The following is a 16,465-nucleotide window of genomic DNA, read 5'->3' on the forward strand; positions in this document are numbered from 1 at the left end:
CTCAGTCTTACTGTTAAGACTATCCAGTAGGACGTCATGCTCCCAGACAAACACGCTCCTATTAGGTGTAATGTTCCAAGCGTATGAAGACTACCGCCTGGAAGCAGAGGGCAAAGGCCAGATCATCTATTTTGGCAAAAACAAATTCTTTATTACAGCGGAAGTGATACTTTTTTATGGTAGAAAACTTAGAAAGTACCAAAATGTATAAAGAAAGTATTAAAAGTAATTTATAATCTTAATATCTAATTGATAGTTTGTTGCATTCTCTCCCATTCTTATGCTTTGTTCTTAAAAAAGAGCATTTAAGCTGTTATATGTTTGATTTTGTATCTGTCATTTTAATTTATTTTTTCTTGTTATTTATTTGCTTTCAGTTTTCGTTTTGTTTTATAAAGATTTGGATTTAATTGTCTTCTAATTTATCTTTTCAAAGACATTAAAAAACTTGCCTTAAATCATCATAATCTCTTTTAAGGAAAATAAGGGATTTAACACTTTTGTCATCATTCCTTCCTATCTGATTTTGTTCATTTAATTATGTGTTTAGAATCCTAGAATCATTTATCAGTCATGTTCTTTTACTTTATATAGTTCATCTCTTTAATGTCTATAGTTCATTCAGAGCTATTTGTCTAACGCTTGCTTTTTCTTTTTTTTCCGTAGACATTAAAATACATATCAAAAACACCATGTAAGCACCAGAGTCCTGAGATTGTGAGAGAATTTCTGACAGCAATGAAAAGCCACAAGTTGACCAAGTAAGTAAAAATAGTCTTAAGTGGGGAAAGACTGACACACAATGAAAATGATAGCTTGCAAAAGTCATCGTTTGCAACTGTGTGTTTATATTTAGTTGGGTTTTAATCAATACGCAGTGCTCTTTTACAGTAGGATCCTAGGATTGTATATGAGACAACTGAGACTTCCACCCTGGGATCCTTCTAGGGCCAGAAATAGAACACAGTGGGCTTTTTAATCTCAAAAAATCTCCCCCAAATCTGTCCCTTAACCTCTTCTCAACATTCAGACTAAATTGGTTGAAAAATAGGATTTATAAATTACGAGCTTTTGATCAAGTTGGTGAATTAAGTCATTTGACATTTGTGGGGCAAAAATGGCTTGATAATACTCTGTTTGCTCTTCTTGTGCCCAGTTACTTTCTTGATGACTTTCCTGAATAAGTTCAGTTTGAGTGAGTGAGTGAGTGAAGTCGCTCAGTCGTGTCCAACTCTTTGGGACCCCATGGACTGTAGCCTACCAGGCTCCTCCCTCCATGGGATTCTCCAGGCAAGAGTACTGGAGTGGGTTGCCATTTCCTTCTCCAGGGGATCTTCCCGACCCAGGGATTGAACCTGGGTCTCCTGAATTCCAGGCAGACGCTTTAACCTCAAGTTAAGTTTGTAGAAATTAAAAGCGTCATTAAGAATTAGAGCAAGAGTTTCCATGAGAAAAAACTAACCCTGGTCTTTTAGAATTAATAACACAGCTGATAAATCCAAAAAAGGCATTTGTCATTCATTCAGAATAATCAGAAATCTTCTTTTGGAGGCAACATTTGGTATTGTTTCAGGCACACGGCTGGTGCATTGTCAGTAAACTAGTGCCCTTCTCCCTTGCTTCTCTTCTCTATGAAGACAAATCTTTTCAAATGTGTGCCTGTATGTGTTTATGTATGTTTATTTATAGTTTTACTTTTGTGATAAACATAACATAAAATGTACCATTTCAACCACTTTTAAGTCTAAAGTTCACTTATAGTATTCACACTGTTGTGCAGTCAACATCCAGAACTGTTTAATCTTGTAAAACAAACTATACCAATTAAACAACTCCCCATTTCCTACTTAACCTAGCCCCTGACACCACCGTTCTGTTTGTATGAATTTGACTACACTTAATACCTCGTATAAATAGAATCGTACAGTATATGTCTTTTTACAAAATCTGAATATTTTTTAATATTGTGGTATTTTTATTTTAGCCATTTTTAAAAAACATTTGTTTGTTTTTGGCTGTGCGGGGTCTTTGTTGCTGTGCACGGGCTTTTTTGAGCTGCGGTGAGCAGGGCCTGCTTTCTAGTTGGGTGTGGGCTTCTCATCGCGGCGGCTTCTCTTGTTGCTCTAGGTTCATGGGCTCGGCTCAGTAATCGTGGCACCTGTGCTTAGTTGCCCTGAGACATGTGGGATCTTTCTGCTCCATGGATCAAACCCATGTCCTCTGCATCGGCAGGTGGATTCTTAACCACTGGACCACCAGGGAAGCCCTATTTCTAACCATTTATAAGTGTGCAGTTTAGTGGCATTAGATAGAGTCAGTTGTACAATCATCTCTGCCATCCATCCAAAGGATAGGTTTTCATCATGCCAAACTAAAACCATATACCCATTAAACAATGAGTCCCCATCCTCCCTTCTCCCTCTGGTAACCACCAGTCTGCTTTGTATCTCTGACTTTGGCTACGTTATTTGTTCTTTCTGGTTATTTCATTTATAACGTCTTCTGGTTATTTCATTTATAACGTCTTTCTGGTTATTTCATTTATAACGTCTTCAGGGCTCATTAATGCTGTAGAGTGTGTCAGGGTGTCCTTTTGGAGGCTGCATACTGTCCCATCTTATGTGTGTGTGACATTTTGTTTATTCATTTATCCATTAGTGTATATATTTGGGTGATGTCTGCCTTTTGGCTGTTATGCATAATGGTACTGCTGTGAACACAAGTGTATAAATACCTCTTGGAGATTCAGCATTCAGTTCTTTTGAGTATATACCCAGAAGCCAAATTGCTAGATCTTAGGATAACTGTATTTTTCATTTTTTGAGAAACTACCATACTGTTTTCCCTAGTGGCTGCTCCATTTTACATTCCCACAGGCAATGCACAGGGTTCTTATTTCTTCACATCCTCATCAACACTATTGGGTAGGCCAGAAGGTTAGTTCCAGTTTTTCGTAAGATGTTATGGGAGACCCTGAGCGAACTTTTTGGCCAACCCAATACATATTTTAAAGAATGTTAAGAGGACAAAAATAGTCTTTCGTGTTTACTTAGAATTTTACTATTTCTTTTCATCATTCATTCCTGTTCATGTTTACTTTTTAGCATTTACTTCAGCCTAAAGAGCTTCTACTAGCACTTCTTTTAGAACAGGCCTGCTGGCTACAATTTTCTTAGTTTTGGTTCAAATGGGAGTGTTATATATATTCTTTCATTTTGAAAGGATAGTTTCAAGGGGTTGAGTGATCTTTTCTTTCAGCTCTTGAAAGATGTTAGTTTAAAAAAGAAGTCCTGTGACTGCTTTTAATACTTTTCTTTATATTTGGTCTTTGAAGGATTTGATTATGATTTTTTTTAAAGTTTATCTGCTGAACTTCTTGGTTATGTAAATTTGTATTTCTTACCCCAGTTTGTGAAGTTTTGGACCACTATTTCTTTAAACATTTTTTTCTGCCCCAAGTCTCTTCCTCCTTTCATTCCAGAACTCCAAAGATGCAACTGTTAGAACTCTGATAATTTTTCTGCATATTCCTAAGGCTTTGTTTTTATTGTTGTTGTTTTTTAAAGACAAAGTAAGTTTTACACCGAAGTATGGTTGATGTAGCAGAGAAGGCAATAGCACCCCACTCCAGTACTCTTGCCTAGAAAATCCCATGGACGGAGGAGCCTGGTGGGCTGCAGTCCATGGGGTTGTGAAAAGTCGGACACGACTGAGCAACTTCACTTTCACTTTTCACTTTCATGCATTGGAGGAGGAAATGGCAACCCACTCCAGTGTTCTTGCCTGGAGAATCCCAGGGGCGGGGGAGCCTTGTGTTCTGGCGTCTGTGGGGTCGCACAGAGTGGGACACGACTGAAGCGACTCAGCAGCAGCAGCAGGGTTGATGTACAGTGTTGTGTTACTTTCAGGCGTATGGCATATTGATCGAGTTATCCATATATATATATATTTTTTAATTCTTTTTCATTATAGGTTATTGCAAGATACTGAATATAGATCCCTGTGCTGTGTTAGAGGTCCTTGTTGTTTATTTGTTTTATATATAGTGAATGTGTATCTCTTAATCCCAAATTCCTAATTTACCCTTCCCTTCCTTTGGTAATTATAAGTTTGTCTTCTGTGTCTGAGTCTTTTTCTGTTTTGTAAATAAGTTTATTTGGGGCCTTTTTTTTTTTAAGATTCCACATGTGATATAATACATTTGTCTTTGACTTACTTCACTTAGTGTTGAAGGGTTGTTGAATCACGCGAAGGCACCAGGATTCTTGGCTCCCGGAGGAGAAGAATTCAATCCGGGGCCAGAGACGAGGCTTGATCGCTCAGAGCTTTTGTGTAATAAAGTTTTATTAAAGTATAAAGGAGATAGAGAAAGCTTCTGACATAGGCATCAGAGGGGGCAGAAAGAATACCTGCTTGCTAGTGTTAACAATGAGGTTATATAATCCAAAGAATGTCTGGAGGTTGTAAAGACCTCATCAGACCTACTCCCATAATTTACATTTTAAGATAACACTGTCCTCAGGCAGGATACATCCTTGTAAAGACCAGGTCTACTCCCATAATTAACATTTTAAGATAACAAGGTTGAATCCAAAGACTGTCCTTAGGCAGGATACATTATTGTTATATAATCCTAAGGAATGTGGAGAAAGAAAAAAAAGTTTGTCCTTTCTTCCTCCTTGAGAATTCCAGACCCCTCTCTCCTTGGGGACCCCTAGACTCCCTATCAACCTGCCTAGGAACTGACTCTCTCAGTGTGATAATCTGTAGGTCCATCCATGTTGTTGCAAATGGTATGTGTTCTTTTTTATGGCTGAGTAATATTCCATATTGTATATGTGTGTTTGTGTGTGTGTATACACGCCATGGCACCCCACTCTAGTACTCCTGCCTGGAAAATCCCATGGATGGAGGAGCCTGGTAGGCTGCAATCCACAGGGTCGCTGAGGGTCAGACACGACTGAGCGACTTCACTTTCACTTTTCACTTTCATGCATTGGAGAAGGAAATGGCAACCCACTCCAGTGTTCTTGCCTGGAGAATCCCAGGGATGGGGGATCCTGGTGGGCTGCCGTCTATGGGGTCACACAGAGTCTGACACGACTGAAGTGACTTAGCAGTAGCAGTATACACGCCATATCTTCTTTAACCATTCGTCTCTTGATGGTCATGTAGTCCCTTTTGGGACTCTCAAAATGTATATGTTGGTTCATCACATGGTGTTCCACCAACCCCTTAGGCTTTATTCACTTCTCTTTAATCCTTTTTTCTGTTCAAGTTTACTGATTCTTTGTTTGGCCTGTTCAGATCTGCCTTTGAATCCCTCTAGTCATTTTCATGTTAGTCAATGTGCTTTGCAGCTCCAGAATTTCTTTTTGTTTCTTTCTGTCTCTTTATTGATATTTCCATTTTGTTCATGCATTGTTTTCTTGACTTTCTCCACATCTTTTAATTCTTGGAGCATCTTTAATGTTTTACTTATTTTTGAGATGGTTGTTTTAAAGCCTTTGTCTAGTAGACTTTCTATCGGGTTTTTTTCAGAGACCATTAATTTTTTTCAGAGACAGTTAATTTGTTTATGTATTTGCATGGGCTATACTTGTTTCTTTGTTTACCTTGTGAGTTCTTTGTTGAAAACTGGATGTTTGATCTAATAAAATCATAGCTCAAAATCAGATTTTCTTCCTTTTCCTTAGGCTTTCTGACTTTTGTTTATTGTTTACTATTTTTGTATTATAGTGGGCTGTTTCTGTGCTGAGAATCAGCTTGAGGTATAAACTCAAGGTCTTCTCAGTGTACCTTTTCTGAGTGTACCTCTTTCCCTAGGCATGCACAGTCTCTCTCTGATCTTCCCCACATATGTGCCTACTTTTCATTAAAGGTTGTTTCCCGAGACACATGAACATGCCAGGGCTCTAACAGATACCCTTGCAGGTATCTGCCTTGCTCCAGGCAGTGTTGTTCTGAAAACAACCAGTAGAGGGGGCTGCAGGGCCTTTCACTGTAGCTGGGTCTGGCTCCTCTGGAAGCAGGCAAACTTTATTTGCAGCCCATTGGAATTCATCTGGCCTCAGTGCCTTATGACTCAGGGGGCTGCTTGCCACGTACTATCAAGACCTGGATCACTTGTGCTAGCCAGTGCATTTTAAGACAGGAATCAAGTGTGTGACAGAAACTGCTGAAATGCTCTTTAATTCTTTTTTCTGAATATCCCCTGCTAGAGTTTTTCTTATCCTTTTCTCAGGAAGAGGAGATTCAAGATAATAGCCCCTCAGTGACCCGGTTCTAGTAATACAAACTGGAGCTCCATTAATTTGCTTAAAAACCTCCACTGCTAAAGTTCTTGAGGGTTTGATAGGAACCGTGTTTTATTTGACTTTGGGTGTCAAAGTCCAAGAGTAATCTGGAGGCAGCACAGCTCAGAGTAGATAGATGGGTGCAGGTTTCACTAACATCTGGAATGTGGTTACTCTGCTTAGAGAGCCTGGAGTCTCGCCCCTTGTTTCCCCACTGTGCGAACAGTTGTCTCTGGAACGTCTCCTGCAAGTCATTGCTACTCTAGCTCTTTGTTTTTCAACTCATGTTTATCTCATGCTAGGTTTGTCTTAGTAGGGATACAAAGATGAATAGCTACAGTGTAAGTGCTAGGGCAGTGGGGACATAGCAGAGAGACACTGAAGTGTCAGAATTTGAGTGTATCATTTTGCCTGTGGGAGGTGACACTGGGTTTTCATATAAGGTAATAGTCAGCCAGATATAAGTGAGCACATGCTTTCTAAGCAGAGGGAACATGATATGCTAGAGCCTGGAATCAGGAAGTAGTTCCTGTGTAATGTTTGCAGTGTCATTTAATTGGAATATGAGTGCTTGGGGGACATGAAGGCATTTGAACCTAGAGAGACTGACAAACAGCAGATGTCCGTGGGTTCTGAAGGTTGAACGAAGAAAGTTTATAAACTGTGCGGACAGTGGGAAGATTAGAAGCAGGATAATGAGATGACCAGATTTTCATCTTTTAAAAGGTACTTTATTTGTAAGAATGAAGGTAGACTGAAAAAGTGGCAGACGCTTGAGGACAGGCCTTTGCCCTTTAGCCAAGAAGAATTGAAGTGGCTTGTAGAAATGGTGAGGGCGGGGCTGGGGACAGATACCTCGAAAGAAATAGAATTAATTCTTAGTGTCTTAATATGGGCAGTGGGTGAGAGGGAAGAGTCGAGGATGATTCTGGCCTGTGTATTTGGCTCTTCACCAAGATGAGAAGTATGGAGAGAGGAACTGATTTGTTGGGAAAGGTAGTCAGATTGCTTTGGGATAGGTTGAGTTTGAGGTGTGTCTGGGGTGTTTAGGTGGCAGTTGGTTACAGAGGTCTGGAGATCGGCTCTCACTACATGAAGACATGAATTTCTTAGTTCTAACCTGTAACGGCAGATGAGATTGTGAGGTTTGGATGAAGAACTCTGTAGGGATGAAAGATGGCACCACAGGAATGCCACGGAGGCAAGCAGAAGAGGAAACCTGTAAAGAGACGAGGGAATAGAAAGCTAGGTGAATCAGGGAAGAATGGTCTGCGGAGGCTGCAAGGGCAGGTCGTTTTAAGGAGGGAGTGACCAGCAGTGTTCCAGAGACAGGGCAGGGCAGAGAAGCCCTCTAGAGTGATCAGTGTGGGGCACTCTGGGCCCCTAAATGAGAACAGTTTTGGTGATCATTTGGGGCAGGAGCTAAAGTGCAGTGAATTAAATGAAGGAGAGAAAGTAGAGACGATAAAAATGAGCCTCTGAAGTCAGGGGGAATGTTTGGACCCTCCATCCCCCAAAATGGTCCTGCAGTACATGTGGTCCTGTGACTTAACTTCAGCTGGGCTCAGCTCCTGGGGTGCAGAGCAGAGAACTTGCTTGGTGGGTTTGACTGCCTGACCTGCCTGCTGTGAGGTCTCTGACCTCGCAGCAGGTCAGGACACCAGGGGCTGCCACAGTCCCTGCTGTGTCCGCTGCTTTTCCTGGCACCTCGTGGTATCTGCCTGTGGCCTAGTCTGTGACTGTTGGCCCTTTAGGTTCCAGAGTCCCATGGCTTAGTGCCGGTGAGAGGAGGGTATCATTCAGGTGCCAGATTCGATACTGAGGCTACTGCTGGCAACGTTCCTCCTCCACTGCCAGAGCATCCGCCCCGTGCTGCTCAGCTTGCAGTCCTGAAGGGAGCCTGGGTTCTTGTAATTCAGTAGAAGGGAAGTTTCTCCATGGGTGGCTCAGAGGGTGGTTCCACCATCTGGTGAGGAACCAAGGCCACCTCTGTGCCAGCAAAGACATCACATAGCTTCTTATAATATAACTTCTTTAGTCGTGTTAACCTGCAGTTGTGGTTTAGACACGTGTTGTTGCGATATCTTTCTGGTGCCCAAACTTTAAGTCACTTTTCAAACTTAATAAGGAACCGTGTGTGTTGTGGTGGCAGTACCTCCCTGAAGGTTGATGTGAAGGAGGTACTTGTTCATAAAATGAATGTGGCTGAAGCAGCCCTCAGGATCTGCCTTTAGTTCCTCTGGAGTAATACTGTACCATACTGGTGTTTGCTTTTAGTCATAACACATGACATTAGGTTTGCAGAGGACTTCAATCTTCTAATTAAAGTCGCCAGATTATTCTGATTTATCTTTAATCTCCTGTAAGTCTTTGATTTATTTTTATTTATGTTGCTTGTTATGAATGAAACATACTGGTTGCCTGCCTTTTCCTTTCCACCCTTTGCTCTAATCCCACCCTTCACCCGAGTCTAATGTTCCCTCCGAGCAGTCTCCATTGACTCTGTGGTGCAGGACAGAAAGCAGTCAGACCCATTTCCTTCTCTCCTTGCACTTCTCCTACTGGTCATTTCTTAAAACTTATATATTTCTGGCTGCACTGGGTCTGCGTTGCTGCACACGGGCTGTCTCTGGTTGTGGTGAGTGGGGGCTCCTCTCTAGGTGCTTGGGCTTCTCATTTTGCAGAGCATGGGCTTAGTTGCCCTGCGTCATGTGGAATCTTTCTTGACCAGGGCTCGAACCTGTGTACCCCTCATTGACTGGGCAGGTTTTTAACCACTGGACTGCTAGGGAAGTTCCCTTTGTCATCTTTTACCTAGTCTTTCACAAGGATCCTCTGAGACCCGCTCTGTGCCCTTAGCACCTACTCCACTACTTCTACTTTGGATCTCCTTAGACAGACGTGGAGAGTGCCTTTGGACCCTCTTCAGAGACTCTCCATATACATGAACCAAACCCAGATTTGCTTTGGTGCCAGAAAAATGGAGCTCTGTCTGATATCAAAGCATATCAACATAAACCATACTGAAAACAGTTTAAAATATGAGGGCGACACAGAAGGTGCCTTTCAAAAGCCTGGTGACTTTAGAGCGAAATTAATTTAGAGCCAAACTTTTAGAATTTTCAAATCACAAACTGGTTACCATTTATTGTCGGAGTGCCTGGTGCGGCCGCTCATGGCTCCCAAGAATTCCTAAGCTGGGTTAATGGGGTCATATTGTGAATGCCTCCCTCCAAAATGACTTGAGTCCAGTGAAAGCTCATTAGGGCTAAGAATATTTTGGGATCCTTAATCTTTTAATTTTTGTTTTCCAAAATTGGATTTTGCTTTATCTTATAACTCCAGTTCACCTAAGTTTTGTGCTGTCTGCATGTTATGTTTGACTGTCGTGGAACTTGTGTTGTATGTCTCCAGCTGTACTGTGGTGCACATCTTGTGGGGTTTTTATACTAAAAGTGTAGACCAAAGACTATTTGGAAGATTTGAATAAAGGGATGATAATTGCTTTACAAAGGAAAAGGAACTTCCTCCAGTTACTCCCCAGTCCTCACAGTCCAGTTGTCGCCTTCACTATCATTCCGCTGAACTGCCTGACCAGGCCACCGGTGCCCTCCTTTTTGGCAAATCCAGTGACTTCTCTACTGTCAACCTACTGTCCTCTCTTCAGCATTTGACACTATTGGTGATACCCTCTGTCCTGGACTTTTCCTTTCTCCTTTGCGGCCTTCCCCCAGCCCCGTGAGTAGAGGTGCTTGACGGTGGCTGCCGTGGGTCTTCATTTCCTCTGCAGCTGGCCTCTGGACTGTGATATCCACTATCCTGGTTTTGCATACTCCTTCATAATAAAGCCGGCTCTAATCTTTTTCTCTAGTTCTAGACCAAACTCGAACTAAGACCAGAGAAGCTGTTGGGTGAGTTCTTCATTGTGGCTGCAAAAGTACCACAAACTCAAATTCAGATTTCAGTTCATACAGTATTTCCAAAACAGGCTAAATACCCGACAGCAAGCCTCAGCTCTCCCCGTCTTTCGCCCCCCACACCCCCAGCCTCGGCGGTCGTCAGGGCCTGTTGACTGTACCTGAGGGCGACCAGGAGCAGATCAGGACTCTCGTTGCCGCTGCCGCCACCTAAGTACACAGCTTTCCTTTCTCTCACCCGGGAGTGTTACACAGCGTCTCTGCCTCCATTTTCCCGGGCTCTCCAGACCCAGCCAGCCCCTCCTGTCCCCGCTTGCTCCCCAGTGCCTCTAGAGTAACTCCTTGGTAGTGCAGGCCTTTGTGGTCTTGTCCCAGTTGACTCTCAGCCTCGAGTCCCACAGCCTCTCTTGCAGCCATTTCCTAAAACTCCGTGAATGTTCGTTCTTCTGGATGTTTACATGTGCTGTTCCTGCCCTGACTGCCCGTTCCTCTCATCCTTTTCGCCTAGAAAATCCTTAAGGGCCCAGTGCAAGAGTCTTCTCCTCTCTGAAAAAGAAAGAAAGAGCATTGTCATGTTCGACTCTTGCAATCCCAGGGACTGTAGCCCACCAGGATCCTCTGTCCATGGGATTCTCTGGACAAGAATACTGGAGTGGGCTGCCATGCCCTCCTTCAAGGCTAGAGTGCATGTTTGGGGGCTTATGAGGGGTAGAACTTGACTGCACTGCCTTAATCCTGACTGCCGTTTATGGGGCAATGACTGTGTGAGTCGTCTTTATGAACACTGAATACTTTTAGAAGCAGATGGTTCAGGACATAAGCTTGGATAGCAGAGTCTCAGCTCTGCCATTTACTAGCTGTGTAGCCATGGACAAATTATTTCTTTACCGTCTCAGCATCAAGTCTGAGGGTTAAATGTGCTTGCCATATGGAAAGTAAGCAATAAGTGGTTGCCACTCTTGCTCTAAATGGTAAAATTTTTGTCCCTTGTAACCTTCTCATGAGACAGGTAAGTACTGTAGTCATTCCTGTTTGACAGGTGATGAAACCAAGGCTTAGGGAGAACTGGGTAACTACTGCTTCCCCAGACACCTGGCTCTGGGAATTGTGGCTTATTCATCACTTTATTCCAGAATATGTTTATTGAATTGAATTCAAAAGAGGAAGCTGTAGAGCTCCAGGGTCAGAGAGAGAAATGTAGAAATTGTCACCTGCACAGGGGTGGCAAACATAGAAGCCACTTTTTTCAAGTCCTACCTTTTTTAAAAAAAACTATTTTTAGTTAACAGATAATTACAGTGTTGTGTTGGTTTCTGCAGTGCATCAGCGTGGATCAGCCATAGGTATACACGTCTCCCTCCCTCTTGAGCCTACGTCCCACAAGTTCTGTCATCTTTGAGAGCACGTGCATTTCAACCACCCCTGCAGCCATGAGCTATATTTTGTCTGGTGGCAGATAACTGGTGTCTTCATTGTGAATCTTTTGTTAAAATTCGCTTTCATTAGCCTTCTTTTCCCAACTGGATTCTGAGCTCTTTGAGGGCAGAAAACTCTGTCTTATACTGCCATGCATTACCTCCTGCCTCCTTGGAGTCTTTGGTTTTGTTTACTAACAGGTCAAGTCTGAGTGACATTTAGTCTTAACCTCAAAAAGGAATTTTCAACCATTTGGAAGTGATGAACAACCAAGATGATTTTGTAAATCTTTACTTTCTATAATTTGAATTAAGATTTCCCAAATACAGTTTATTAAAACTGCAGCTGTACTGTCTGTTACATTTCTTATAACCCAAGCCTCTGGACTCTTCAGGATTCTAATCCATGGTTGTGCCCTTGAGTAAGAGTCACTGATCGAGGACTCTCCTATTCTCATTCTTTCATTTTACAGTTGAAGAAACTGAGGGCCATGTTCCAAGTTGTTCTTCCATGTGTTATCTGACAAAGTGTTCTCTAAACTGCTTGGTGAAGACTCAAATCCTTAGGAGTATAAGAGTTTTGAACGCTCTGTACTTTTCTTTTGACAGAGCTGAAAAGCTTCAGCTGCTGAATCACAGGCCTGTGACTGCTGTTGAGATCCAGCTGGTGAGTGAAGGAGGGTTGAACTTGGATGGGTTAGTTTCTGGGTCTGAGATGTAAAATGGGTTCTAAAGGCTGACCTCAGACAAGCCAGAAACTGTCATTATTTGAAAAGACTGCTAGACCATCCATTTTATAAGTGAAAGGAAACCTCAACAATTTGATCCTAGTTACTATGGACTTAGGGAAAAGGAAAGACTGGAGAAATGTCACTCCTTCTGTAGGATTTGGGGATCTGACTTGGCAGCTCTTTGTCTCCTCCATGTCCTACACCCTTCTAGCCACTGCTTCTCTGTAGGGTTAGATTCAGCATGGCTCTGGTGGAGTTTATCCTCCCCCCTCGCTGCCCCCGCCCCACACACACTTTTGACCTCCTCTTGTATTTCTTCTCTCGATGAATGGAGCATATGTGCACTTTGCCGCAGGCTCACGCTGTCACCCTCCTGGCCCAGTGTCCCAGGCTAGACTCCTGGAAGTCATTCGTTTCCCTTTAGCTCCTAGTCGGTCAGTTGCGGCTTCTCTTCCTTCTCCTACCTCTTGCTCTTTCTTCTCCCCTTGCTGCACTGCAGTAATTCCTGTTGTTATTTCTCTGCTCAGCTCTTACAGTCATCTTCTCACTGTTTTCCTACCTCCAGTCCAGCCCCTGCCTGCCCATCTTCCGTACCACAATCATAGTTTGCTTTCTCAAACCACACATTTGATCATCTAGTTTCCCTTTGCATGTAACCATTCAGTGGAAACTCAATACTTACAGAGTCTAAACTGCAAGCACAGCATTAAGTTTTAGGATTGGGAAAGCCAGAGTAGGGCTTCCCAGGTGGCTCAGTGATAAAAAGCTGCCTGCCAGTGCAGGAGACAAGAGATGTGGGTTCGATCCCTGGGTTGGGAAGATACCCCGAAGGAGGAAATGGCAACCCACTCCAGTATTCTTGCCTGAAAAATCCCATGGAAAGAGGATCCTGGTGGGCTACAGTCCATGGGGTCTCAAAGAATCAGACGCCACTGAGCGACTGAGGACGCGCATGCGCACACACACATACACACGCGTGCGCGCGCGTGCCAGGGCAGACGGCAGAGGAGATGTGAGGAGACTGTGAAGTGGCCTCGGATTGCAGACTGAGCGGTTGTGGCCCTTCTGTGTGGTGCGCTTTCCTTCCGTGTCCCGGGTGGAGACCACTGTTAAGCTCTTAAATATTAGGCAGGCCATTCAATTGCGAGTAAAAAACTTTGGCTGGAGAATTAATAAAATGAAAATAAAGCAGTTTTCAAAATCACTTTTAGAAGTATTTAGCTCTTTATCAAATTTCCTTTAGAAAAATGTGGAAGAAAATGGCAGAAAATACCTCTGATGTTTAAGAGTTGCTTAAAAAAAAAACAAAACCAAACCCTTTTTAAGAGACTCCTGGGATATTTACTTTTTGACTAAAAGTTTTATTGTCCTCTCAGCATTTTGTTTCTACCCTTTAAAATGCACCCAAAATTAAATTAGAAGAATTCCTTCCATAAAGGGTGTCTTTTAGGGGGAACTGGTCTTCAGGCTAAATAAACTTTTTTTTTCTAATACCGTCAATTATTCTGATGCTTTTGACTATATTGGAAATTCAGCTTAGAAAGGAAAAAAAAAACAAAACAGCAAGAAAATAATCCCCATCCCTCTGGGTTAAAGATCACATGTCATGTCTCCTCCAACTTTAATCAGCAACATATGTTATTCATGGCTTAATGACAGATGGAGAGAAGAGATGAGGAGGATTAGCGTGACCTCATCCTGGAGCCTGCGGAAGGCTCTCAGGACTTGGTAGGATTAGCTGCTATTAAGATGGCCTGCTCTATGCCAGACTCAGGGCCAGAAACTGTGTGTATCACCTTTAATGCCCTCACCGTAGTCTCAGCTAGTGAGTGCCTGAGTGGTCTGTGTGATTCAGAAGCCCTGTTCTTCCTCTAAGCCCTGAGCTGCTGCATGGTGAGGAGAAAGTTCTCTGACGTCTCCTCAGACTGTGTTTATCCTCTTCTCCTCCTTTCCGCAGGTAGATAGACCTTGTTAAAAGCTGTCTGTGTTGTTTCCCAGCATTTTTTGGCCAGATTTTTCCCAGCCAGGGATCTGGCCATAAAGGGTAGCAAGTCATTTACCAAGGTATGTAGCAAGGTCTCTTCTCACCAGAAAGGGATAAGAAATGAGGTTTTCCCTAGGTAGGAAGGTGCAGAGAACTTGAGAATTTCCCCATGTTAGCTTTACAGCCGTGTGTTCTCCCTAGGTCCAGAAGTAATCCCAACATCCAGCATCTGTCAGGATTCAGTGTTGGAGGCCGAAAAACTTCTCTTTTTTGATTGTCCTGGTTAATCCTTCAGCCATGGTTTGTTGTGATCCTCAGATCCACAGCTGACTGCCTGCTGTATGTGAGGAGGTGGGGAGGCCACCAGCTCTGAGACTTCTGCCGTGCCCTTTTGTGTCTTCATTTGGGACCGTTTGGGACCTCTGGCCTGACAACAGAATGTGAACTCCCGGGCCTCACAGGCCACGGTCCTAATAGGCGCTACCATCAGTGCCTGTTGTAATTTAGTGATTATAAAAAGGCTGGAATCATATAGTTTCCTGCTTTATAAAACACTGAAATGTGTGTCCTTTTTGGTCCTTATTAAAGGCATTACTTTAATTTTACTTTAGAGAAAATTGAAATTTATAGAGGTAAAGTGAACTGTTCTGGGTCAAATAGCTAGAAGTGCCTGTTATTAGATTTTTAGTTGTTTTGAGCAGAGCAGGAGGTTAGGCTTGGCAACTTCAACTAAGTGAGAAACATTTTTGGAGTATAGCAGCCCAGTCTGACAGACCCTGGTAACTAATATAATCTTCACGTATGATAAAAAATTTATCGTTTATGTTGACTCCCCTCAAATACTTTTTTTTTTATGTTTCATTTGCCCTTATATTCTGAACAACTTGAACCCTTTGATATTTTGGAATGTTGAGACACCACTCTGCATTTCTTTATTTGAGCTCTGTTACTTCTGTGTTGGAGAGAAAAGTTGAAGAGTAGTGTTATTATTTTTGACTCTAGCGATCCAAGAGGGGTTGGTAAGTTTTTGTTTCTGCAAGTTTCTTTTTTGTGTATATTTCATCTTGCTTAATACAGTTCATATTTTCTTCTGTGACTGGGAAAGAAATTTTCCTGACTATAATTGTTCCTGAGGGTTGTTTGCTAATAAAAGCATCTGCTGTTGGCACCTTTGGCCAAAAGTTAGTAAAGCTTGTCAGCCCTATTGCCAAGAACACACCTAACTGAAACCAGATCTGTCAGACCCAGAGACTGGATGCAGGAAGGTGGCCTGTGGAAATCCTCCCTGTTTGGTTTTCTAAGAAGACCCCTCAGAGCTCATATAACCAAACTGTTTGAAATCAGTGGACTCTGGTGTGCCATCCAGTGTCTCCAAGAGAGGAGCTGTTAGAAACCTCCTACTGGAGGCCATGGAGTTCTAGGAGGAGCTGGATTCGAAGTCTCAAGAGACCTTGCCCTGTTTGTTGTGAGATCAGATCAGTTTTCCTGTGGTGCTGAGCCTCCTTGTACTAGTCTGTTGCTTGTCCTCGCTTTACATACAGTGGCCTTGAGAAGCTCTGGTGCAGTGATTGTGAGAAGGAGCGCTGATAATGATGGGAGGTTGTCACTGGTCTCACAACACTCTCTTTCACATTCTTCACCTGCGGCAGGAGACGGTTCATCAGCAACTGTGTGTGCCGGTTATTCATAAGCTGGGAGACATTGTTCTCCTGAATAGAGATCATTTTTCCCTCAAGATTAAATTATCAAATCAGGTATATCTCTCCTTTCTCCCCCTTCATTCTTTGGAGGCAGTGTGTGGTAGAATATTTCCTTTTACAGACTGTAATTTTACATGGCTGATTTTAAAAGTGGGCTTTTATAATACCATATAAGAAACGAATCGCCAGTCCAGGTTCGATGCAGGATACAGGAAGCTTGGGGCTGGTGCATTGGGATGACCCAGAGGGATGGTATGGGGAGGGGGGAGGGAGGAGGGAGGGGGGTTCAGGATGGGGAACACGTGTACACCCATGGCGGATGCATGTTGATGTATGGCAAAACCAATACAATATTGTAAAGTAAAAAAAATAAATAAATAAAAAATAAAAATTATTCTTAAAATAGAAAAAAATAAAGACTA

At 42.7% G+C, this 16,465-nt stretch overlaps 1 protein-coding gene across 4 annotated transcripts in view; it reads left to right on the plus strand.

The window, feature by feature from the left end:
• CRCP (CGRP receptor component) overlaps positions 1 to 16,465 on the plus strand; it is a 58,353-nt gene that overhangs the window by 29,252 nt on the left and 12,636 nt on the right. For all 4 annotated transcript variants that reach the window (XM_070779980.1, XM_070779981.1, XM_019987666.2 and 1 more), the window contains 2 exons: positions 667 to 761; positions 12,238 to 12,295. In XM_070779980.1, coding sequence (XP_070636081.1) covers positions 667 to 761; positions 12,238 to 12,295 — 153 coding nt within the window. The remainder of the gene's footprint in view (positions 1 to 666; positions 762 to 12,237; positions 12,296 to 16,465) is intronic.

Source organism: Bos indicus, chromosome 25 (assembly GCF_029378745.1).
Source record: "Bos indicus isolate NIAB-ARS_2022 breed Sahiwal x Tharparkar chromosome 25, NIAB-ARS_B.indTharparkar_mat_pri_1.0, whole genome shotgun sequence".
Lineage (NCBI taxonomy): Eukaryota > Metazoa > Chordata > Mammalia > Artiodactyla > Bovidae > Bos > Bos indicus.